The sequence below is a fragment of the Artemia sp. Qi Xiang Cuo genome, chromosome 3 (genome assembly GCF_049724085.1).
Source record: "Artemia sp. Qi Xiang Cuo chromosome 3, ASM4972408v1, whole genome shotgun sequence".
In the NCBI taxonomy this organism is placed as follows: Eukaryota; Metazoa; Arthropoda; class Branchiopoda; order Anostraca; family Artemiidae; genus Artemia; species Artemia sp. Qi Xiang Cuo.
Window position 1 is genome coordinate 78,710,046 of NC_142796.1, and position 27,738 is coordinate 78,737,783.

The 27,738-nt window shown below is 35.7% G+C and overlaps 1 protein-coding gene across 1 annotated transcript in view; it reads left to right on the forward strand.

The window, feature by feature from the left end:
* Gprk1 (G protein-coupled receptor kinase 1) overlaps positions 1 to 27,738 on the forward strand; it is a 327,272-nt gene that overhangs the window by 158,689 nt on the left and 140,845 nt on the right. The window contains exons 5-6 of the mRNA XM_089086349.1: positions 6,358 to 6,465; positions 11,951 to 12,037. Of these exons, the coding sequence (XP_088942475.1) occupies positions 6,358 to 6,465; positions 11,951 to 12,037 (195 nt within the window). The remainder of the gene's footprint in view (positions 1 to 6,357; positions 6,466 to 11,950; positions 12,038 to 27,738) is intronic.

Here is a 27,738-nt window from a genome sequence, read left to right on the forward strand (position 1 = left end):
AAACTTGCGTTGGGATGGGTCCCAGAATGGCACTGGCCAATGCGATAAATTGGAGGTGAAATCAACTGGCTTTTTCGCATAACATTATCTTTGGATTACCGAGATCAGCCGGACAAAAATAGAATTTAACCAATATTTCACTTTTTGCGAAATTACTTTCTTGGCAACGGGAATTTCGCTTGCACTTTCAAATATAAGCCAATCTAAAAAAACAAATGGATCATTTATCTGAAGAGAAAACGAGGCAGATCCTCAACATATACTATTAGAAAAACACAGACGTCCTATCACAGACTTGATTGAAAAAGAGAACCATGGAAGGAGTACTGCTTTGAAAAGCCGAACCTCACGATAACGCTGGACCCAGTATCCTATCATCTTTCCCACTACCAAAGTACTCAAGAGAGCCAATTTTCCCGCCACTAAGAAGTGAAGTATCCTCAGCTCTAAAATTCCCGAACACCGTTAAAGCCTTGGCCCGAATGGTAGTCTGCAAAAATCTGGCCCAGAAGAATTTGTAGATATCTACCACAAGACCATAACAAACGGGCCGTTGTCTGAGAAACAGGACATTTCCTCATATCCTGGGCCCCACCTTTTCAGTCCATTTTTCAATGCAGCACTGTCATTTGTAGAAAATCGATGTCCTAATGGTTTGTGGTAAATTAATTGACAAACTGGCATACGAAGACTATATTGCGAACATTAATAGCCTAGAACATCTTCTTTAAGTAGACACTGGTGAACTTGTGTCAGCAATTGAAGCCTTTGGAAAGATCGTTAATACAGCCGAGACCAAGCTCATACGGGTATCTAAAGACCCTGCACCACGAACTGTGGCGACAACAACTAAAGGAGTACCAGTTGAAAACTTCAGTTCCTTCGTCTACCTAGGCAGCCTCCTAACTCCTACCGATGATCGTTGAAAATCGATCCAGCTAAGACTTGGCTGGTTACAGCTTCAAGGGCCTACTACCAACCTGGAAAAGCAAAGCACTGTCGACGTCTTTGAAGGCCTGTCTCTTTAACTCCCTAATAATCTCCATCGTTTTATGGTCAAGCGAAAACTGGTCAATCAAGGCTGATGAAGATCGAAGAACATCCGCGTTTGAGACTAAATGCATCGGCAGCTTAGTGGGGATTACCTACGTTGACCGAGTATCGAGTGAAGACCTCTATAAACTCCATCGTTGCTCTCGTACCATTATGGATCGGATCCAAGTCAACAGCTCCGCCGGCTTGGTCACATGACAAGCGCCCCCAAGGCCGACCTCTTAAGATAGGGGCTGATAATTCTAGAACCTCCACCAGCTACTCAGTCTAGCGGCAGACCGATCAAAATATTGCCATTATATTCATCGAGTTTCCAGAAAAGAAGACAAAGGCTGGACCCGATTTAAGTCAAAGTAGGTAAAAACAGTTTGAAACTTCTCGTTTTCAGAAATATGGCATTTTCTTTATTATGCAAGTATTTTTAGAACAATAACTTTGATCGGCAGCTTTGAATTTAATGGATTTTAAATATTTGCAAAATTGTCATTAAAAGAAATTTATTCTGATGTATACATTGTAAGTGCACTTCTCTCTTTCAGAGGTGTGGTTGTATTGACAGATATGTCAATATCTTCTCTTTACTTACCGTTCATTTCCATGAAAATGTTGCTAATTTTTGTAATTCCCTGTATAAATCATGTTGGCCATCATGCGCGGAATATTTTACATTGGTCCTTCAGAGGTTTGAAAGTACCAATATAAAGCAGATTAAAAACTTCAAAAAGGAAATCTTGAAATTAAGTGTCTGCTTTCAGTTTTAAATCAACCCCACATGCTTCATAAATCATTCTTTTACATATAAATGAATATTTAGAGTATATTTTGTGGATAAAGTAATAGTATTTAGCTAATTTAGCGGGCTTATCAAAGAGAGCTTTTAGTTTCATTTTGGAGTGTCTGAGCCTTTGGACCTTTGGGACCTGAACCTTTCCGAACCTAACGACGGTATTAATATCTAGAAGAAAGAAGATTCAAGCTATTTCTGAAACTTCTTTCGATATGAACTTCCGATGAAAATTTTAATGTAGCGTTTGAAATGAAAATATTTTACTTTGTTCGACATTAGGGCAGATGGAATAGTTTTAAGAAAAGGAAGAAAAAGATCGAACAAAAACCATGATTTTTTCCTTTTTTTTTTTATTTCGAATTAGTAGCATTTTATGAGGAAGAAGCATTTTGAAATATTGAAGTTACCCACTGACACCCTCTGATGGAGAACGTGTATTTATTAAATATAGCAGAATTGGATAAGAGTTTGGACTATCTAAAAACTGCCTCTGGAACAATTTTTGGTTTAACCTGTTGTTGTCAAGTTCTTAGCTAGCAAATCTTACCTTTATCGAATTTTGATGGGTTTATTAATTCCAGATTTATTCATTCATTACGACATTACTGAGGTTTTTCTTAGAGAATGATATTCACTTGCTTAAAGAAAAGAACATTCGCCTATTTTTGCTGGTTTTCGTATCTATTCAACACATTTTTCCATCTTAAAAGTAGAAACCTATTTAAAAAAATGTAATTCTTTAGATAGATAATGCTAAATCTAAACAGTAGTGTGATAGCAAAATTGGCGTCTTATGTTGAAACATTAAAACCGTAGGACGGTAGAGAAATATACCAAAACCTTGGACAGGAAGCATAAATAATTCTGATTCAGATTGGCAATATAATTTTTCTTTTAGAATATCATACTACCTCATTTCAGAAGATGAATTTCAGAAAAGAATTTATAACAGAAGGTAATAAAGCATGGTAGTTAAACGTGTTTTTTTTTGGCCAGCTCTACAGCTTTTATCTAACCAGCGTTTGTTAACCAGCTTCGAAGTTTGACGTTAACAATCTATTATATGCTAGTAGTGGAGTTGGAAACCATAATGTAGTCTCTAGCTAGGATAAGAGGATTTGTTTCGTCCCCTTCCCCTAGTACAAAATCTGAAGTCGCGTAGCCCCCCCCCCCCCTCATAGAAAATTGTCTGAAGGTTAAAACTCTAATTGTTCAGCAGTTAGACAAAACAGGTAAGGATTAACACAACTATGACTTCGGAAATAATCATTTGTTGAAAGTACCCCCCCCCATTTAATTGCATTCTTTATTCACCTAAACGCGCAAAATAGACGGATATTGACTTTTAATCCATAAATAAAACCTCTTCTCGAATAGCAATATATTCAGATATATTTTACTTACTACCAACGGAACTTCCCTACTGAACTAGCCGGGCTTGGTAGTTAGTTTCACGCCTTTGATCGATTTATATATAAAAATTAGGTTTACTGTAAACAGGTTTTCTCTAGAGATACAAAAACGTACCAAGGATAGGGATGCTACCATTTCATCTAACTGACACTAGCAATAAACGTCATTTCGTCGACAAGGAAAATCCGTCAGAACATCGACACGTCAGGACATCGACAGTTCTAACATCGATACATTAGGACGTCGACAGTAGCAATCTCTACCCGTCAGAACGTCGTCAGACATAACATCGACACGTCAGGACATCGACAGTCACAATCACTACCCGTCAGAACGTCGACAGTCATAACATCGACACGTCAGTTCATCGACAGTCACAATTGCTACGCGTCAAAACGTCGACAGTCATAACATCGACACGTCGGTTCATCGACAGTCCTAATCGCTACTCGTGAGAACGTCGACAGTCATAACATCGACACGTCATAACATCTAAAATTTTTCAGATGTTATCACGTGTCAATGTTATGACTATCGATGTTCTGACGGTTAGTGGTTCTGATGGATTTTCGTTATGAAATTCTTTTTAGATGTTATGACGTGTCGATGTTATGACTGTCGACGTTTTGATGGTTTAGCGGTTCTGACGGATTATCGTTAAAAAAAAAAAATTATAAGTTTGTATAATAGTAATAAATATATAATAGTTTAGAAACAAATTTTGGCTATATATTTGCACATCAAGGGGGTGCACATACTAAATACGTAACCTAACCTAGGTACCTTTTCGCTCCTAAACCCCAAAAAACTAAAGTTTTAGAATTTTAGAGGTTATGACGTGTCGATGTTATGACTGTCGGTGTTCTGACGGTTAGTGGTTTTGACGGATTCTTGTTATGAAATTTTTTTTTAAGATGTTATGACGTGTCGATGTTATGACTGTCGACGTTCTGACGGGTAGCGATTGTGACTGTCGATGAACTGACGTGTCGATGTTATGACTGTGGACGTTCTGACGGGTAGCGATTGTGACTGTCGATGAACTGACGTGTCGATATTGTGACTGTCGATATTCTGACGGGTAGCGATTGTGACTGTCGATGTCCTGACATGTCGATGTTATCACGGATTTGTCGATGTCCTGACGGTAGTGGTCCTGACGTGTCGATGTCCTGGCTCTGACGGATTTTTGTTATAAAAAAAATTGATTTTATGACGTGTGGATTTTATGACTGTGTCAACGTTCTGACGGGTAGCGATTGTGACTGTCGATAAACTGACGTGTTGATGTTATGACTGTTGACGTCCTGACGGGTAACTATTGTGACTGTCGATGTCCTGACGTGTCGATGTTATCCGGATTTTGTCGATGTCCTGACGGTAGTGATCCTGACGTGTCGATGTCCTGGCGCCTTCCCCCAAGAATATAGGTTGAAGAGTTTAATTTGTTTTTACCGATGGAGATATTTTTATCTAATCAATTAAATACGATAGTAAGTCATAATTGTATCTTGTAGAAAAACCAGTAAGTTTTAATGTGAAATAATACCGGAGGTTCAAAAGTAAATGATTTGACAACCCCATATACGGAACAAGTCAACATAATTCAGATGTATCTGGTAATATTAAATGAAAAACGGTTTATTAAAATAATACAATTCCCAAAATCAGATATATTTATGCCCTAAGTAGGCTATTGGATGCTCTAGACTAATTTGGTATTGATAATTTTTCAAACAATAATCAGATCTAAAAATAGGCATATATGCGTATTTTTCAGGGCCGTATCCAGGATTTTTGTTCAGGGGAGGTTTTACTAATTTTTGACATTTTTTGGGGGGGGTTTACTAATTTTTGACTCAGTTTTCGACTAATTTTACTGATTTTTACCTAGGTTTTACTAATTTTCGACTTATTTTCGAGTCTGTCAAAAATTTCGGGGGGGGGGGTTCAAAACGGGTACCCCCCCCCCTGGATACGGCCTTGGTATTTTTTAACAAATATGCCTGTTTTTAAACAATGGGCATACTTCATTACTTAAAGCCCTTTCCCCAGGGACTTTAGGGGGTCATGTCATCTCCTGATGCACTGTTATTGAATCTTTCAACTATGCTGAACAAATGACCACCTTGAAATTTTGATCGGAAGTCCTTGGAAAAAAGGGTCGTGGGAGGGGGAATAGTTGCCCTCCAATCTTTTTGGTCACTTAAAAAGCCCACCAGAACTCTAATTTCCATTTGGATGAGCCCTCTTTCGATCTTTTGATATAAAATCAGATTTAGTCATTGAAACTGTCACTCTTTTTGTACTTTCGAATAGTCCAGTTGATGTTTTTTAAGTTTCTGAAACATAGGAATGTAACTCAATTATTGACTGCATTTTGGACTCCCTGTTTTATTACCGAAGCATTTTTAATAAATTAATCTGTAACACCAGGCTAACGATTCATTCTTTATCAAAGAAAAGAAATAAACAAATGTACTTTGAAAAGCAAAGAGTCATTTAAAAAAAGATGTTCCAGCATGAAAGTTTCAATTTAATATCATTAGCCGTTCCAAAGATATTGCAGATACACCTTTTTGACAACACATAGTGTCTTTTCATTTAGTTCAACTAAATACCAAGTTATAATAAGCCTCTTAAATTCAGGTATCACCCAAGGTTAACTAGCCGTTAGCCGTTACTAAGATATTGTAGAAATGATATTTTGACAACCTGGATGCCCGTAGTGTTTTTGATTTAGTAATCTGTTGCAATCTGTTGACATCAGTAATATCACCATAACGATGTAACCGGCAGCAAGTTATAATAAGCCTCTTAAATTCTGGTATCACCCAAGGTTTGTCTGTTTCACTACCTCTTACAATCTTAGTAGGAAGTGTTCGTGGGTTTTTCGTAACAACAGAGAAAGTATTTTGTATATCAAAATGTTTTGAAAGGGGTCTTCAATGTTTTACGTTTTAACGTTACACTTTAATTTCATGTTAGAAACGCTTGTTTTTCATGTAAACGACACGAGAAGTCGGAGAAATTCGTTTTAATTTGGAAAGGTTTCTTCTTCAGAGAGGCTTTACAGGGTCTAAATTATTTTTTTTTGTTTTCAGATTAAACGTTACGAAAAGACGGACTCGATAGAGGAGCGAAAAAGAATTGGAAAAGAGATATATGACAAATTTATAATGAAGGAACTCCTTGCTAATCCACATGTTCAGGTAAGCTTTATGTGCATTAAACACCACCGAAAGAATAGTTGGTTAATTCTCAAGGACAAATTTTTGATGACCTTCTGGAAACGTTGTAGATTTTTGAATAAGTAGATTATAATTTTTGTGTTCGCCTTAATGTGGGTACTTTGAAAGGCTGAGAAAGATTTGTTAAAAGATTTCCAGAGGAAGTATCTAGCGATAGTCTAAGGTACTTGTGTGATTCGATTGCACTCTCTAGGGACATAATCAAAGAAAATTTAAGATGGGTAAGCCACATTTTAGGGATGAAGGATGAGAGATTTCCAAAGATTGTGCTTTTGGGCATCCGTCAAAAGAAAAGCAGCTCATCCCCAAATGGTGTAGGAAGAGGTCATAAGGAAGAATTTTAAGGAAATTGCAAATTTTATGGGAGGGAGCCAAAAGTGAAGCTTTGGGTGGATTGGGTCTGAGATGGAGCATGGGCGTCTGTGTTGGCCTCAGGCGGCTTGGTGACAGCCCACTTCCCATAAAAGATGTTTGTTTTCTCAGTTTGAAAGAACGTCATATCTAGGAGGGGGGGGTTCAAGGTTTGCCCCCCCCCTGAAATTTTTGTCCGACTCGTAAAAACAAAACAAAAATTGATGTAAACAAAATTTCGAAGCCTTTTTTTAAAGTTTTTCCCCCCTCCAAAGAACACCCTCCCCCCTTTCCCCAAACAAAAATCCTGGATATGCCCTTGGTTTGAACGCTCTTTATTTGAACGCAGACTAAAAAAAGGTCTTTATTCCTATTCTGACTTTTGGGATTTTTCTCAAGTTAAGTTTCTCTCCTACAAAATAAAAACAAATGGACTGAACTTTACTCATAACTTTTTTTACTCATAACGTTCTTGAAAGTGTGAAATTTTCCAGCTTCTTAGAGCTTGAAATTTCTATTCTTTTTGCTTTTTCTTGAAATATTGTAGGTATTCACCAACCATACGATAATTCATAGGTGGTCTTGCAGAAATTGTTTATTTTATTTAGACTTTACAAAAGTAATTACTTATTACGTATGACATGCTGAAATCCAGCCTGTACTCTATGTACCGTATTCCTCATACAGTATACAAACATCTATGCTAGTATTTTGAAGGTTCTTAAAAAAGAAGATAAAAAAATAAAGCAGATCTTTATAAATAAAGCACATATTTGGAGAACTTGATATGGAAAACTCTTTAACTGAAATTTATCAAAATGGTAATATATGAACTGTATTAGAGACGCTCGCGATATTTTGCTGGAAATAACGTGCTGCTTTGTCGAAACCTAAATTTTCTTGGGTTCAGGATTTTGCGCGGACCGTTTTGACAAATGGAGGATCTGATCTGCAAATGTATAGGCTTGAATATTTTTTTTTCTTTTTGCATGAATGAGTCGAGACATTTTTTTTTCTTTTTGCATGAATGAGTCGAGAGACGACACAGGCTAGATATAAGAATAATTACAAATTGCAGAAAATTGCCAAAAAGAAATAAAAATTGTGGGAATGAAATCTTTGATGTATTTTTGCGGTTAAAATTAACGTCGTCTCTTTTATATTTTATCTGTTTTAGTCTTCTTTTCTTTTTTAAACAAGTTTAATTGCCGGAGGTAGTTTCCAAATGATTGTTTTTACTTTAAACTAATTAGTATTTACCTTCACTTGCTTTTGAATTACTCATTTCTTGTTTCGTTTTATGTTACCTCTTAAAAATCTTACCTTTTTCGTTATTTCTAAGAAAATCTATCTCCCACTTCTAACATCTTGTGTATCCCCTTGGAAATAAATTCCTAATTCCCTTATTAAGAGAGATTGAACGTCGGCAAAAATTAGAAGTGTACTTGAATGGATAACTGATCAATGAGATTGGCCACTAATGGATTTCCATTTTTGAAGAAACCATTTTTATTGATTCTGCTCTTCAATGTAGGGCAAGTTGGTAGGTAAGCAGTACTTTATTTTGGAGAGTGGCGTTTCAAACAATAAATAACAAATATATAGTATATACATACTATCTTTATATGTGAGTAATAATAGTGTATTTATGTATGTATGTATGTATTTTTTCTCCAAAACGGTTCCATATTTTTTCGGTAAAATTGGTATCTTGGAATATTCTCGCATAAAAAAACGATCTAGATAGGTCAGAAGTCTGAACAAAATCGTTAAGAGCCTTAATTTTAGTTTTTGCAAATGGCGTCATGCGCTATGTTATTACATCATATAAGCATTTCTTATGGCATCATATAAGTATTTTTTTATATGATGTCATGCATACTTATATGAGTTATTTATAGAATATAATGTCTGTTGAAAGGCCCAAAAAACGAAAATTTGCAGTTGCAGTTACTATAAATGATGATTCTTTGGAACCAGCTCCTGAACTATCAAACGTGATAAGATGTGAAATTTGACAACGTGGGCCATCAATTGCGACAACACCAATACGGGCAGCTAAAGCAAAGGCCATTGCTAAAAAGTGAGGGAGTCAAAAATGAAAATGGAGAGCAGCGAGTCAATAAAATCAACCTGGACAGCGAGAATCAAACGTTTCAGAATTGAAAATGATAGCGATGATGATTGGGTTTGGGATTTTGGCATGGATAAGGTCATCAATGCCTGCCATACCTTTGTTAAAGAAACAAAGGTTGGGCGATATGTATTTCATGATAACGAAAAATAAGCCGAGATGTAACGAAGCAAACAATTTGAAAACTATAGCGACGATGATTGGGTTTTGGATTTTGACAAGGATAAGGTCATCAATATCTACCATACCTTTGAAAATCAAAAATATGGACTAAATAAATCGTTGCAAGAAAAAGAAATTTTTGTCCCACCACCTGAAAAATTAAAAGAAATAAAAGATTCGGCGAGACGTCTTTCATAATGACAAAAGACAAGCCAAGGCAAAAGAAGAAGTTTTTGTCCCACCACCTGAACAATTAAAAGAAAAAAATGTGGTCGCCAATGCCTTCCATACCTTTGAAAATCAAAAACCTGTACAAGATAAATCGTTGGAAGAAAAAGAAGTTTTTGTCCCACCACCTGAACAATTCAAAGAAACAAAGGTTCGGCGATATGTTTTTCATAATGACAAAAGACAAGCCGAGGTAAAAGTTAAAGGTCCAATTAAAAATGTAATTCAACAACGGCACCACTTATAATTTAAGGTCTATTTGGATGTCATGATAGCACGAAAAGGCTCAGATCGCTTGCGTTTGAAAGACGAACGATAGTGAGAATCTATATATAGAAGCCTGCCGTGTGCCGAATGCCGGGGCCCGGTGGCGAAATATTTTTTCGGGAAAATTGGTATCTTGGGGTATTCACGCGTAAAAAAACGATCTAGATAGGTGAGAAGTCTGGGAAAATTCGTTAAGAGCGTTAATTTTGGTTTTTGAAAATGACGTCATGTAGTACAAATTACACTGACGTTATGCACCTAATGCTTTCATGTCATCATATTATGCCGTCATGTATTGCAAATGACGTCAAGTAATAAAAAGTACTTCGTGCCATCATACGATGTCATTCATATCTGGCGTGCAGCGGTAGCTAGCAACCTAAAAAACATACCCCTACATGGGAAACTTACCGTCTGTTGGCTTGAACAAAGAGAAAAATATATTGGCTTGAAAAAAAAGTGGCTTTAACCACGATATTCTGCATATACGACATTTTTTTCTCTCTCTTTCTCCTCAGATAGCTTGGCACTAGAACATCGTAGAGAGCTGTTTAATGGCTCAGTCTAAATTAAGTTGATGTGGTTAAAAAACCTTTTGTAATTAAAAAATTATAAATTGGCATCCTGGTATTTTCTGGCCTAAAAAAACAATTTAGATAGATCAGAAGTTTGAGAAAATTCGTTAAGACCCTTAATTTTGGAAAAAAAAAACTATTTATGTGAGTCAAATCATTTTTATGTACATCAGTATTGGCAATGACGTTGTCATACTTGTCACTTATGAGGAATAATGGAAGATTTTCAGATATGGAGAAGTACATTAAATGGCATAAAAGAGCAAAAAACTGGCAATTGCAAAATATCTGAATATATTTTTAAAAGGAATTACAACAATTTCTAAACCTTAAAAAAGCAAACCTAAAGTTTGAAGCTTAGTAGAAATCGTTATTAGAAATCGGACTTGTTGTAGTATTCCAATATTTTTGAATATATTCACTAGGAAAAGACATTAAATTACCTAAAGAACAAAAAACTGGTATAGCGATGATGATTGGGTTTTGGATTTTGACATGGATAAGGTCATCAATGCCTACCATGCTTTTGAAAATCAAAATATGGACTAGATAAATCGTTGGAAGAAAAAGAAGTGTTTGTCCCACCACCTGAACAATTAAAAGAAACTAAGGTTCGGCGATATGTCTTTCATAATGACAAAAGACAAGCCAATACAAAAGAAGAAGTTTTTGTCCCGCCACCTGAACAATAAAAGAAACAAAGATGGTAGTCAATGCCTTCCATACTTTTGAAAATCTATATATAGAAGCCTGCCGCGTGCCGAGTGCCGGGGTACCTATTAGGTCGAGTCGCTCCTTACTTACAGTTCGTTGTCAGGAACTGTTTGATAAAGAGTGTATACCCGTGCTCCCCAACATGGGGGGCAGGCCCCACCGATGGGGTATGGCAATATTTTGGTGGGTCATTGATGGGACGTGTACCCTTTAACTAACTATGCTTAAGAGCCTTAATTTTGAAAAAAAAATCCCGTGGATGACGTCACACTAATCCGCATTTAAAGACAAAAAAGATACACTGTAGTTTTGCAATAACGTAATGTATTGTGTAAAAGGTGTTTTATACAAAAAATACTTTTTATTAGCATAAAATATGCCTAGAGGACGACCCGGAAAAATAATACCAAATTAATGGCCTTTAAGCTTGCTTCAGACGAATACACGTTAAATTCTGAATAGCAAAATTTAGATATGAAGAGGGCGGACATCAGGATTTTAGAAATGCCTTGGTGGGACATGGCCCGTATACAGTTGGGTACCACTGGTCTACACGGTATGGAATTTGGATAAATTAAGGATAGAACAAAATTAAGCCGAAATGTGATGTAATGTTATTGGGTAAAGTTGTATTATTGCGAACTTTTTTTATGAGTTGAATATTCAGGAATAATCTGTTTTCTTGTTAAACAGAATATCATTAGTGGTAGTTGGGTCGCAAGAATACGTCTTGACTCAGATAGAAAACTGGAAAGTCGAAAACGATCTAAACTTATAAATAGAAAGGCAACAAAAGCCATTGCAGTAAGTGAAGTCACAAAACCGCATACTTCCGCTAGAAACTTTCTTTAGAATCTTTGTTATTTTCTTTGTTCTTTCTGAATAAAATTTGTTTTATTGCTAAAAACGAACGAAATTATCAACGGAGATGATGCATTTCTTATAGGCTGTTGGGTTAGAGCTTAGAAGCAGCCATGGGCATTTCTTGATAAAATTCGTCTTTCTCTTTTCTTAGGAATATTCAAGTGAAGCTTTGGATCATGTACATAAGACCTTGGCCAGAAATCTGGATAGGAACGAATTACCTGCCGACATGTTCGAGGTTAGTGCAATGTAGTTAATTACAACTTAAAGTAAGTTTGGTGCGATAAATGTTTTTTTTATTTTATGGAAAAAATGACACATTTCTATCAGCAAGCTGTTGTAGAAAGTTAAGACATGATTTTGTCATAAAAAAAAGTCATAAGTCATAAAAAAAAGTCATAAAAAGTCATATGACATGATTTTGTCATAAGATTTTGTCATAAAATCAAAAATGATTTTGTCAAGATTTTTAGAAGAAGAAAAAAAAATGTTAAGACAAAGGACAAAAATGCCTTTGTCCCTATCGATGCTATCGTGTCGATGCCTTTGTCCCTATCGTGCCCCTATCGATGTTGTACGGAACATGTACTTGAATGAGGACCTTCCATTACATTATTGCGTATTATAAGGAAGGACAGGTGGAAGGACAGCGAAATATCCAGGGAATGAACAATTGAAACTACCAAAAAATCGGAAGCTGAAGCAATATTATAACTATTGAACAAGTTGAACTGTCTAACTATTGAATAAATATGACGATTGAGCAAATGTCAAACTGCATTAATGTAAACAATCTTAACAGTAGAATATTCTATTCAATAGAAATAAAATTTTAATCAAATACAAGTCTAAAAATAATTAAATAACTACACGACGAGCAAAGTAGAGAAAACAGTATATGTTTTAGAAGGGATCGTCAGGGAGAAACTAATAGTCTGGAGCTCTCGACACTTTAAGATAAAGGAAGGTACGGTAATCAATTAACAAAACACAATCCCAACAAAAGCAAAAGTTTTGAGTTATTGTAGTTTGAAGATAAAAACAGATTTTATGAAAGTTAGAGCCAATATTCTCTTTTGAATGAACTAAATAAAAAACGAAAATAGTAACTGAAAAAGTAGGAAAAAAATTTCTTGGTTTTCGTGATGCAATCAATATTTATAGAAATATAATTGAAGGTTATATGGGAATTATCGCATATATTATGTTCCAAATGGCAAAAAAAATCTAGGGATTTTGGATACCGAGAGTTTTTACGGCGTGGTAGTAAGGAGTCATAATAATGAAATCCATCGTAGACATTGTGCTTCAGACGAATTTAGAAAATAAGAAGTGAAATCTAGCGCATTTTGCAAATGCCATCTGTCATTGTAGCATAATAAAAAACTATATTTGCACAAGCTTCTAGACTCGAAGACGTAGGATCAGCCCTTCCATCTTTTTACTTTGCGCAGTCGCAAACATCAATTGTGTAAACATAGCTAGTACCAAGGATTAATCATTGTGAAAACCCACTCATAAAATGGAACTTTAATAATGCTTCGTGTCGCGATGAAATCCATAATACTGTCTTCCAAAGAGATGCCCTGATTGCATACCCTTTTACCTCTCTTTTTAGAATGTCTTTTTCTGCTGTATCTTCTAAAAGTTAAAGTTTGGAGAGTTGCTCATGTTGTCCTGGTCTTTAAGGCAGTTGCCGAACCAACTAATGTAACATAATACCGATCAAACTTGCTGTTCCGAGTAAGAAAAGTTTACAAGAATGTCATTAATGGTCGATGTGTCAGTGTATCGGGCCAGTTGATACCCAATGCAGTCTTAGAAGAGAATGTTCTGTGTTAGATTTTCTCATTGCACCCAGCTAGGATTGGATTGAGCTTCTTTTTTGGGATATAACGTTTAATTTCTCCTTTGATATCGAAAGAGCTTTTGATCAATGATGGTCATTAAGACCTGTCCTTAACAGTTTTAGTTTAAAAGAATGTCCAATGCAGGCTGAAGTACCTCAAGGATGCGTTCTAAGCCTACCTATCTTCTTGGTGCTAACCAGTGACCTGGGAAACAATCTTGTGAATAAACCTCACCATTGTACAGATGTTACCACGACTCACATTGCAATCTTGCAGCAGAGTGATCCAAATCAAAACCATGTGAAGTGCCAGGCTGTCCTGAGAACGATTGAGGACTGGGCAGGCCACTTTAATGTAAGTCCCAATGCAAACAAAACAAAAAAGTTGCCGATTTCTAAAGCAAGAGAACTTCTTGTCAGATCTCATTTGACCCGAGTGGAATGAGAGTTGTTTTTCCCAGACCATCTAGTAATTGTAATATGGTTTCATAAAATTTTCGCAATCTTACATGCTTTCCCCCTGGTGGATGACCAGTTAGCAGAGGTTACCCCCTAAAATACTCCTATTAGTTTCTTTAAAAGAAGGAGTAGTAACTATTTAAACAAGAAAAAGAAGGTAATTGGCAGGACTAGGGATATTGTCAGGTGACGGTGCAGTGATACCAAAAAAAAAAAAAAAAAAAAACAATGCTGTCGAAATTAAACTCAGTGCTGGCCGAAATGAAATTCATAGTTTTGTTTTTTTTCTTTTTATGTTTAGTCTATTTTGTTAAAAAAAAGCAGAATATAGTCTGAAAAATATTTATGCTTAATGCCATGATAAAATATGAGCGATCGATTTCTCCGGCTTGTCACAGCTTTAAATTTTTTTCCATACCTGGGATTCTCCCAAATTCCTACTCTCTTCTTGAAGAGGACAAGCCTTGAATATTTATGCGTTCTAAGATTCGGGAACTTCTACTGCATTTGCAATTTACGAATATTAAAGCAAATGGACTTCATGGATTTTGAATTTGCTTTTTATCGCTTTTTTTATATATCTTTCACCAACACCAATCAAATTCAAATCAGTAGACTTTACAAAAATTCATGTTCTATTCAAGCTTTGGAAGAATAAGACAAGCTATGTGACTGTTTTAAACTTGCAAAGGGTTAAAGGAATATGCATAGGGTGTTTTTGAACATTTGAATTTCGTCTAGACAATGACCTATTGTTTGGCCTTATATGACCATCATAATCCTTTGCCCTATTTGGCGGCCATTGTTTTTTTTTTACCATTTATGAATCACGTACATATAACAAATTCTGTGGGGTAATTTCTTCCAAGTTTTATTTCTGTCTCTAGTTTTGTCTTTTCTTGAATTTGCAGCCATGTTCTGTATGTGCTTTCCTCTGCATAAGTTGAGGTTTTTCTGTACATGGAAAGTTTCCCCTCAAATTTTCCCCTTCTTCGCTCTTACAGAACAATCTACAATTTACACCGTAAACTAATCAGTTGGAATATTTGACGGCATAGATCAAATGAACATGCGGCTTTAAGGCTTTCTCCGCCGTCCAAACAAAAACTATTAGCTAACAATTTTGTCAAAATGTTCCTTTCCGCCGTCCAAACAAAAGCTGTTTACTAAGATTGTTAGAGAATTTCTCTAACAAATCTGTTCATGGTTTGAGAAAATTGTTCATGAATTTTAAGCGTAATGATCAAAAAACCAGTAACGAAGCAAAGCAGGATGACTAATTTCTATGCTCATAAGATTGATGGAGAATTCGGGACTACTAATATTTTTTTGCAAATTGTGGGTAAATTGAAGAAATAACTTTATGAACTAATTGGATAGAAAAAACTTTTTCGACAATTCTGACTTAAACAATGTATTTACCAATTTTTTTGCTGCCTTGAGGTCATCTTAGCCACACAAACAATTCCTGAAATTTTTAAGCCTTATTCTCAATCTCATGTTTTTTTTTAATTTCTCGCCCAATTATTATGGTTTTTACCGTCCTAATAAAAACCTAGCTAAAATTGTTAGCTAACAATTGGACGATGGAAAAAAGCCTTTAGCGTGTTTGCATGTTCAGGGGCTCTTCTCCAATCTGGTAATTACTAAATGATTTGTTTAGCGATTTTGCCATGAGGCGGGGTGAACCTTTCACAGAAGACATGACCGGAATTACGAAAGCTGTGTATGCCTCTGATTTACTTTGCTGAATATCTTGAGCCCCTCTGTTTTTCACCATTCAAAAGAGCATAGGAAACTAAAACAACCAACCAAACCTTTTCTTGACTGCGAAAAAAGCAAGAAATATAGTCAGAGCTTGAAAATAGTACCTTGAACCGGAAGATGTTCGCTCTAAAATTCAACTAATTATCGTAATTGTTTGGCGTCAGCAACAAACTTTTGGCCGCTTAATGATCATCATGATTTCCAAACTTTCTCAAGTAAAGTTCTCTTCTTTAAGGCAAATAATAAGATGCAAGTTTGTGTTTTGGTTTGAGAAAGATTCATTTTTAAAGTTAAACCTGTAAAGTTATCTTTAGCCATGGGAAATCATACTGACAGCTTATGATGCCCAATGGGAATATACCTAATCAGGAAAGGAGCTATTATTCCCTGTTTGTACTTTCTTTTAGGCTCTATCCATTAGACAATAACCCCCCTAATGTTCAGATCCTACTAATTGAATGCCTGTTCCATCATTAATACTTGAATATGTTTTTACTCTCTCTTTCTCACTCACTCTCTCTCTCTCTCTCTCTTTCTCTCTCTCTCTCTCTCTCTTTCTCTTTATCTGTCTCTCTTTCTCTCTCTCTTTCTCTCTCTCTCTTTCTCTCTCTCTCTATCTCTCTGTGTGTCTCAGAGAGACAAGGAGAGAGAGAGGCAGAGAGAGAGAGAGAGAAAGAGATTGTAAAGAAAAGGATCACTGCCTTCAAAGGCCCTATTTGACAGTGCCATCAAATGCCATAATTTTGCCCCCTCCCTGGAAAACCTTTTGATTTTTGGCCTGCCCCCTATTAAAAAAACTTACAAGCAATAGAAACAATAGGCCTGTTCTTTTACTCATCTTTGTGCTAAGATCTTTCATCTTTTGACAAAGAATGCTTAAAAGTGAAATCTTAGCACTAAGATCTTAAATCTTATGGCGTATTTTTGCAAACGTCTTTCATCATTCTGCTGATAAACGTTCTAAGAAGTAAGAACAATGATGAGTATCAAACAGTTCGTGGTAACGAACTGTAAGTAAGGAGCGACCCGGCTCAATGGTAACCGAAACTGTAGAAAACGGAATTTTGATACCAATAGATACATCAACAAAACCATATTTTAATGTTGGTTTCAGATATATAAGTTTCCTTAAGTTTATGCCTACCTATCAAAAGTTACGTGCCTGAGAAAGTGTGGCTGATTTTCAAAAAAGGGTAAAGACCCCCCTTAAAGTTATAGAACCTTAATGAAAATAACACTATCATATTCAGCGTATCAGAGAACCCTACTGCGGAGGTTTCAAGCTCCTATCTACAAAAATGTGGAATTTTGCATTTTTTGCCAGAAGAAAGATCACGGATGCGTGTTTATTTGTTTGTTTTTTTTTTTCCCCAGGGGTGATCGTATCGACCCAGTGGGTGAGAGGACTCATTGAAACGGAAATTAAAAGTTCCACGGGCCTTTTCAAGTGACCAAAATAATGGAGAGCAACTAGCCCCCCTCCCCCACTCATTTTTTTCCCAAACTCAACCGTTCAAAAATTCAAGAGATCCATTTTTTTCACCATGATCGAAAATATAATAACTATCTCTGCTAAGATGACTTTATACCTCAAAGTCCCTGGGGGGGAGGAATGAAAGTTCTGAACTTTAACTTATATTAACTTGTAGTATTGGTTATTGGGAAGTATACAGACGTTTTCAGAGGGGATTTTTTATGGTAGTGGGGGGGGGGGTGAGTGGGTCTGGGGTTATGTGGGAGGATCTTACCATGAAGTTACCATGAAGTACCATGAAGGAGGATCTTACCATCGCTGAACTTTTTAAAGAAACAGGCAAATTATTCCAGACAACTAGCCCCACATGACGTATTGAAAATAGCGATCTAGTACTAGTAACTTGAGGTGTCCGTATATCTCTAACATGACGAGTAGGATAATTGTGTACATCATCACCAGAAATAAATAAATTTGAAAACTTTGAAAAACACTTGGGAACCAAATTAGAAAAATATTTAAACATAAATAACCCATGGTAAAATTTTCCAAGACCTGACACAGGGATAATATTTAACTGTACATATTGGGATCTCACCGAGGTTCTCCGATTATCTCCGGACAACACTCGCAGTGCCATATTTTGTATCACACGTAACTGCTGCAAATGCACTGAAAATGTGCTAGACCATATACTCACGCAATATACTAAATACGGGTGAACTAACGAAAAATAAAATCAATCTCAAAACAGAATCCTGGAAAATATTTTTTAACTTTCTCATCATTCCAACATTTCTTGCAATCTTACTACTAATAAAAGAAACATGATTTTTAAAACTAAGGCATTCATCCACAATAACACCAAGGTAATGTATAGTATTTGTACGCTTAATTACATAATTCTCCATTTGCAAATCCACAACCCAAGGGTAAAAATTTGATGATCTACCATACATAATAAAACCTGATTTACTATGGTTTAACAAAAGCTTATTCACTCTCATCTACTTATCTATACCTAACATACCTCTTCTCATTATCTCTATTAAATCAGATTCAGTCTTTACTGCGGCAGTAAAATGGGTATCATCTGCAAAACTTGGAATAATCACCCTACAATTGGAATGTGCACTATCTAACAAATCCAAAACAGAAAATCGTAAGTCGTTAATATAAACCAAGAATAAAAGCGGACCTAAAACAGAACCCTATGGAACACCATAATCAACCATTCTTTCACCAGACCTCACATTAGAAATTTCGACGCACTGGGTCCTACCTCTCAAAAAAGTTTCAAATAAAATAAATAAATAAAATAAATAGCTTCATAATTAAAATTTCATGGTCAACTGAATCGAACGCTTTAACAATATCTAAAAAAATAGACGCCACCTTAAAACCTTGGTCCAAAGCATCATGCACAAACGTCGTCAAAAATAAAACTGCCTGTTCGGTAGACATCTCCTTACGAAAACCGAACTGATTAGAATGGAAAAAGGAAATATTCTCCAAAAACTCAGATACTCTAGAATTAATAAGTTTTTCTATTAGCCTAGAAATAACAGAAAGGAGGGATATCGGTCGATAATTATTCACATTTTTCCTATCACCCCCTTTAAATAAAGGTATTACTCTGGCACTTTTAAGACATTCCGGATATATACCACATTTAAAACTAGCATTAATCAGGTACAAAATTTGTTGCGATATCACAGGAAAAATTGACTTGAAAACCTTAGTTGAAATTAAGTCTGACCCGGATGCACTGTTTCGCATACCTTTTACCACATCACACAATTCTTTTTCAGTAACCGGTCGTAAGTACATAGAAACGTCACTACTTTCAGGCAAAAACTGAGTAAAATCACCATCACTTGCATGCTGCACAACAGACGACGCTAACCGACCTCCTACACTACAAAAGTGCTCACACATACGTTCAGTAGTTTGGCGAATATTTTCACCATCAACAAGACTACAAACAATTTCAGGCTTATTCGGTTTAATAACAGAATTTATAACATTCCAAGTCTTTCTCGGGTTACCCTCCGCATTTTTAAATCTATCACTCAGGTAATCTAACTTAGCTTTACGAAGTATACTATTCAACTTATTACTATACGCTTTATAAATATTTACGTCGCTAATACTATTATTTAATGCGGACTTTTTATGCAATTGCTGTCGCCTAGCTAGAGAAACTAGAATACTCTTCGTAACCCAAGGCTTCTTCGGCGAATCAAAATACTTACGTTTCTTCCTAACTTGACTACAAGCAACTACCGTATCCTTAATCATCGAATACCAAAGTGTAAATTTATCATTCACATCCATCTCATTACTATATAAAAAATCACAATTTTTTCCCCCAAGCTTATTTTTTAACTTCGGTACATTAATAACAGGAAAACAATTTTTCGGTACTTCAGAACGCTCTGATCTTGGCCGGTTCAAAAGAGAAGGAATAGATACCAACAGACCGAAATGATCCGAAACGTCGTTTACAATAACACTCGCACTACTATATCCAGTATTTAAATAAACGTTATCAATCAACGTAGCATAATCATGGCTCACTCTTGTACATATATTAATAGAAGGCTGTAGTCCATAGCCTAGCATAGTGTTTAGAAACTCCCTAGCTCTAAGGTTACTATTCACAGTTCTTAAATCCAATTTGAAATCACCGAAAATAAAACAAGGTATAGTTGAAATTGGTAACTTATCCAATTGCTCATCTAAAAGTGAGCTAAACTCACCTATATTATACGAAAGGGGTCTATAAACGACAATCATAAAACACTTAAAATTAAGACACTGCAATTCTAACACCATACTTTCAAACACCATTTCTCGATTAACTCTTATATCATCTCTCACCTTGACCTCAAAATCATTACGCACGTAAATTGCTAAGCCGTCATGTTGATGCATCTCTCTATTTTTAATATACAGCTTATAATTACCAATCTCTAACAGAGAAGAACTATGGTTCTTCAACCAAGTTCCCGTTAAAGCTAAAAAATGAGGGGTTGATTGCAGACATAACTCATTCAAAAACTGGAATGAACTTCCAATCCCTTGGAAATTTAAATGAAAAATGCTAAACTCATTTTGACAACTAATAAAACTCACATCACACAGAAACTTATAACGGGAATCAGGATTAACCTCATGAAACCCACCCACATCAAAATCTCTGTGAAGTACCCCTCCCCCCAAATCATGTAATTTCATCGAATCACTCTCAAGAAAACCCAGCCGCTCCCTACCTAAACTTGACATTCAAAGTAATCAATCCGAAGGGATGGAAACAGGAATTTTAGAATGCAAAAGAATAGTAACCTTACCATAACATGAGTTACGCGACCAAGAACCTAGAAAATCCATACCAAAAAATGCTGAAAGAAAACAAAACATAAAGAAAAATGGAACAAAATAATAACACAAAATGAAACGCTAACATAGGGATATAAATTACCAAAACAATGAATTCATTATAACACAAAAAAAAAATGAATAAAAAAAAATTAATAAGTTAATAAGTTAATAATAAACGCAACAACCGCTTATTTTAAATTTCATAACTGACACTAAACAATACTCACACGATTACAAACCATCCGTTCAAAAGATTACCATAATATCAAATAGGGACCTATATTAAACTCCTTCTCTACCTTTACCACCGCGTTAACCTCTTCCCCTCATTTGACTGCGCTGATGGGCATTGCTATCACTGCGTGGTGAATTAAGCTCCGGGATTATATCACTAGTGCAGAATTTTGCTCGCGAACCATTAGGACGATCAAAATAAAGAAAAGGTGGAACGGTTTTAGACACCCAAGCTGAAATACCTATATCCTTTAACTTAGCCTTCTTCTCAAAAAGACTTTTTCGTGCCTCCCGGACAGAAAGAGGGGCATCATCACTAATATAAATATCTTTCAGATTCCTCACAGATTTCCCTTTCAAATTCTTGCTAACTTTTAGTAAATCAATTTTCTTTTCCCTGGAAAAACATAAACTTTGAAAATTTTCTGGTCTTTCATGTTTTGTAGCACTGTAAACTTACTTCAAGCCCACTTACGGGAACCTCACTTACTGCAAGTCCAGACAGACATAATTGCTTAAATGCTTCACTAGCATCCTCCTTACTGTCACAAGGCAAATTACAAACAATAATGTTACTGTCAGATACATGGTATTCACACATCTTTAACTGATTTGCAGGATCAACATTGTTTTTCTTCAGCGCCATCGCTTCACTCGTAATAGCGCTGATCTGATTTTTTAGGCTATCAGTTTCACTTTCAATTAATACCACATGGGCTTTAACCTCCGTAGCCAATGTGTGACAATCAATCTTCCCTTTATCCCCTAATATAACCCTAAGATCTTTATATCTCATATGTTTATTAATAGAGTCTAACTTCGATCCGTTATCTTTCACTATTGCCAGCATTAAAACAAAATTTTCGGACAATTTTAACAATGGTGACTGGGACTCCTCGCTAGAAGTGGCCGAAACATCTAAAACTGCTTCATTTCCATCAGTTCCAGCACGCTGGACTTTTCGCCGACGTCCCATCTTAGAAATAATTAAACAAGAAACGGCTTACCTCACTAGGCAACAAATATTTATCCACGGAGCTGCCAACGTGCATTAAGCGTTAGCCGTTACAAGGGCACGGCAAACGCTAACCCCGAACTCAGCTCCAAGAACGACTCCTAACGCCAATCTCGAACTCAGCTCCAAAAACAACTTGAAATTTAGGCCAATAGGTCAGCAGCAATTCCTCTTCGGTTTAAATGTCCAAAATTTATACTAATAAATATAATTTTAAAGTTCTATAAAAAATACTAATCATAGATCATATTGTCTTGTACTCGTAATAAAATTTTAACCATCACTGTATAGACAAATACGTAGCTCTTACGTAATAGGTCGTACTCAATCACAAGACAATACATTAAAAATGTTTATTTAGTCCAAAGTAACCAACTTGGCAATTCAAAAACTAGTCTGTAATAGATCGCAAATCATAATCCATTATTACCATTTGAGTTAAAATGTTCACTCATTCACTTCTATTGGACAAAAACACCTTATTCCATTTAAGATTATTAACTCAGATAATAATTTTTTTTTAAATACACAAGTATCCAAAAAATTCAAATTATAAGCAATCTTCAAAATTCAGGTGTGTAACTGAAACAAGTTTTTTTTAACTGAAAGTAAGGAACGACGTTAAAACTTAAAACGAACAGAAATTTGTCTGTATCTGAAAGGGGCTGTCCCCTCTTTGACGCCTCGCTCTTTACGCTAATCTTTTATTTTCTCACAACTCTTATTTTTTTAAACAATAAAAACCTTAGCGTAAATAGTGAGGTGTTGATGAGGGGACAACCCCTTTCATATACGGAATAATTTCTGTTCGTTTTAAGTTTTAACGTCGTTCCTTACTTTCAGTTAAAAAAAAACTTGTTTTTTTTTTATTTAATATCATCAAAGTTCTCTCATCATTGTTTTATGTGGCAGAAAAATGGCGTCATTAACACTTTTTGATAACATCAGTGAGCTGTAAGATCTTAGAACAAAGATTAACAAAAGAACGGCCCTAATATGTGGTTTCACAATGACATTGTATCATGTTTGGCAAAATGTATGAACGTTCAAGTGCGCTATCGCAGCCTCCAGTATAGAACAAATCATAGCTTCTATTTGAATTCTCTTGAATCCTCTAGTATCACCTAAACCAAGAGCTTTTTTCAGTTTCTCAGAGCTCTTTCTGTGTCCTGATTTTTCTCTTTCTCCTGCCAAGTGCAGACTTCCCGTGAGAAATGACTAGTTATTGGTTGGAGGAACATTCTTTGGGTCGGAGGAACTATAAACGAAGGGGACTTAGATATAATAATGGTTCACACCAACTTATTGAGCAACCAAGGGCTTATCCAGACTTTTGTTCGGCGGGGGTATTTGTTTTAGGGGCGGGGGGGGGGGGGGTGCAAAAAAAAAAAATTAAAAACGTGTCATAAATTCTTGGGTGGAGGTTCAATCCCTGAACCCCCCCCCCTCGATAGGGTCTTGTGCGTAACCCCTTTGAAATATTAAAAATGCAGTTACATCATTTTAGATAACTGTTTTCTTATATAATATAATTTTTAAATTGTGTTCTACTCCTTGATGTTTGACTGCTAATACCTGTGTTTTGATCGTCCCGATCAAGCAGTGAAGCTGATTCTGGTCGCTTGCTCCCAACTCCTCCCTCTCTCAAGAAAATTCCATGTTGACACTAATTGCTTTCTTAGCCCTTGTGAATATCTTTGCACTCGAATAATTTTATTAGTGGAAATAAGTAAGCTTTTAATATTTATTTATTATTTTTTCAGGAAAACATTTTTGAAAGTAAAATTTATCTTAAGAATGCAGAAAAGTGAAAGGAAATGAAGACAGTATTTAAAATATAAATGTTAACCTTAAAATATAATAAAATATAAATGTAAACGCGTTCTCGATCGCCAGAGGTGAACTGGTAGCGTGTGCTATAGTTGTCGACACGGGTGTCGTGTTTGGCAGAGGCGGGGGGGGATTCCCTCTCCCAATGTTTTCAGCCGCCCTGATGAAAAATTTGAGTCAGTAAAATTATGGCGGAAGTGTCCCTATTTACTGGCTTTTTTTGTTTAATTAGGGAAAATAGGCTGATGGAAATATACCACATAAAATCAATAAAAAAAAGTCTCAGTCGACAAAGAATAAGAAATACAGTAATTCTAATAGCTATATCACCCAAACCAGTGGGTAAAAATGACCTGCCAGTCAGTAAAATTTGTTGCCGTTTTCCAAATGTATTGACTTGTGACGTCTCTGGTCGGTGCCAGACCATGTCCATGGGAAGTAAATACTCGTGCCTCTTAGTCCCAGCCTGTTATCTATGTGCATCTCCATCATAGGACACGCTTCTACAGTAATAATAATTTTATATTTTCAAATTATATTACCCAGCTATGATAATTCAACACGCCAAAAACACAAAAATTTTAATTAATTGAAATGGAGAAGTAAATACTACGGGATATTGTACACATTTCATTTTGCTTACATTTTGGAAAATCGTTAGAATATTCTAAATTTTCTTCTTTTCTTCATTTTTTTTTATTTGCCATACTTTCTCTTTGGCCGTTCAAGTTTGCATATGGAGGGAATTTTCATTCGGGAGAATTTTACAGAGAAAGGAATTTTTTGCAAGGTGAATTTTTCCGGGGGAATACGCCTAGTACCATAAATAAGATCCAGGTGACCAACCCCTACCTCAAGGCGATTATTTTTCAGAATACAAAAAGATTTGAATAACTTACTTTTGTCCTGCTGATACCCCTGTCGAGTTAATTAGATCATCCACAGGGAAATCTATCTTTGTTCTTTCAAATATATTTTATTAAATAACAGAAAGAGAACCCTTTTTCCCTCTTTTGAAATGTGAGTTTTGCATTACAAAGAATGAAAAGGAAGTTTTTGACAATAGACTGTTTGTAGAACAATTGCACTTCTACGTTTTGTAAGTATTGTTAGAGGTAAATGAAAGAGGTAAAAGCAGATCTAACCAAGGAGCAGTTTTATCATGATTGTTCTCTATTGTTCGATAGATATGTTAGTTACAATAGAGCTCATACGTGTCTAATCATACGGACCATCATTTGGTCCGTATCTTGGATATGGACACGTATACATAAGCAGGACTGCCCCCTCCCCATGACAGACCAAGATTATATACCGTTATAAAGTTTGCTAGATTTTTCGTGTTTCTTTAAATTGACCACCTCCCCCCCCCCCCACACCCCAAAAAAAAATGATTTATTGCTCAATTATGCGTCCGAGACATAGTGGATCATAATTAAAACCCGTTAGATTACAGTTTTTATCGAGTTTAACATGAAACCACAAAGTCGTTAATATTGTTGTTGCTGCTGTCACTTCACGTAGTTTCCTTTGGAAGAAACCTACCTTTGTCAAAATTGTGCTTCAGTCATTTGTTTCCGTTAATAATTGGGATATTCTTATATATGTTATTTGATCGATTCTTTTTTATATAACGATCAATAGTTCCGTACGTTCACCCGAAGACAATCTTATTGTTACTCAGCTGTTCAAACAAATTACCTACAACGGTAGTTGTTCAAAACCAAGCTTGAATGGTTATGGATTTACACTTCATTTGATAAATATGTATATGCTACATGTAAATCCTATACTACGCTCCGAATTACTAGGTCAACATTCAAATATATGATTGTTGCAGCCATATCTGATGTCTTTTTCTGGTGTCTTTTTGGTTTCATAATCCAAATCAGACTTCAACCCTACAGGGATCATACCTGCCGTCTAAAACCAAAATAAATTGCGTGGTACAAGCGATTTTTAGGTAATTTTTGTTTGAATTTGTGGCAAACGTTGCGTTTTAAACAGGGAAAAAAGGATTCCATCTATTTTTTAGATTTCGCCAGCTGTTGCGGCAAGAACTAAAACCTTACATGGTGAATATAATTTACAATCTGTCTTTGTAAAGAATGTGTTTTGATTTTTGACAATAGGGCTCTTCATATCTATTTGCTAATTTCTACTTTATATTATCCCCAAAGGAATGAGCTCTTTAGAATCGATTTAACGCACAACCACATCTCTTAATGTCTGCTTGACTCGAAAGAAAAATTGAAATAATGATCCGGATAAAGACATTTTGTTCTAGTTCCTTTCCTAATTTTATGTGTCTAGAGAGCTAATTGGACAAAAGAGTCATTCCACTTTGCTTAACGTCAAATACTTTTTTATCATCGAAGCGTAAATAGCCAATAAATAAAAGGATTGTCGTCTACTGCATCATCGAATGAGATTTTTTTTTTGTCGTTTGCTCAGTGCAAATATTTGACCCTATATAATTCGTAGAGTTGTCCAAATAACTCCTTTGAAGGATTGATTGTCTAGTGGATGCATATTGAAGGGCAACAAGTTGTACGTATATGGGAAAAGAGGAACTGATTCATAATAAAATTGATGACTAAAAGATTGGGGAGTGAAAGAAACCAATTTATTTGGCTTTAGTCCAAGGATCTTTTTCTAGATGCTAAAGTTATGTGGACCAATAAATATCGGAAGAATAAAGCAAGAAGGGAAAGTGGGGATTTTCTCCGGGCTTCGAAGAGTGTCATAAGGCAGCTAGCTAGCATGAACAGGCATTTAGATGCAGGAAAAGAAATAGGTCTGTTCGTTTGCTGATTATATATGCAGCTTTTTGAAAGCTAGGGCTGGGGAGCTTTAACTTAAAAAAATTAATTTCAAGAAATTATTTTCCGCCCTCTGTTAGTTCGCGCTATACTGAAATCATATATTTCGTTTTATATTCTGATTGTATTATTGAATTTATAAAAGTCCATTGAATCTTTGAATCTATTTAAATATCCCTACTATAACAGTCATTACTGCACACATAGCTTTACTATCTTTCGCCCTACTCTGCGGGGTGTAAGTGGTTACGATCATTTAGTGCAACTAGACGCTTAGTAATAAGGAGGGAAACGGGTGGTCAAGAAGTAGTTCACAGGTTGCTAATAGGAAAGCAACATTTACTAAAAGGTAGTAAAAATAGATAATAAAATGTTTGCAGAATTTCTATAAATTTTTTATTTCCGATAGACTAAATGAAACATTTACTGGCTATACTACCCTTCACTGGCACTGTCTTTTAAGACGACTAAGAAATCGCATTTTGTGTGTGATTCTTTCTTTTCTTCCAGCCTGGTAAGATTTCACAGTCAACTGATTTTTACTTTGAAATACCAGCAAGTATAGGTAGTCATCTCTTTAAATTTTCTTAAGATGATTAGGTGCCAATACCTAAAAGGATGCGAATTTTACTAGTTCAGAGTATCGGCAATAATAGATTGGTTGCTGCTTGGATTTATTGGATTGAATAGCAACTTTAACCATTCAGTTGTACTTACTAGAGAGTTTATCTGTCCCTTCTCATTTCAAAAGCCCGTCATACTACAGCTACCATCTGTCCCATTCAGCCTCTCACGAGTCTGAGTGAGCGACCTCTGGAATCCGATAATGAACTAGTTCTGTTATTATCTTTCCCTTGCATCTTTCGTTGCGTGTATAGCAAGAGCTATGCGAGCCTCCCGACATCATGGAGAAATGTTTTTTGCTTTATGATTTGGTAGTCTGGTAGCAACTTTAACCATTTATTCGGCAACTTTAGTCAGCAACTTTCGACAACCATTTAGTCAGCAAATTTAACCGTTCAGTTGTATTTACTGTTCAGTTGGTTAGTTGTCCTTTGCTTTATGTTTTGTCTGTTCGTCTTTTATTTCTTTTTTTGTCTTGTAT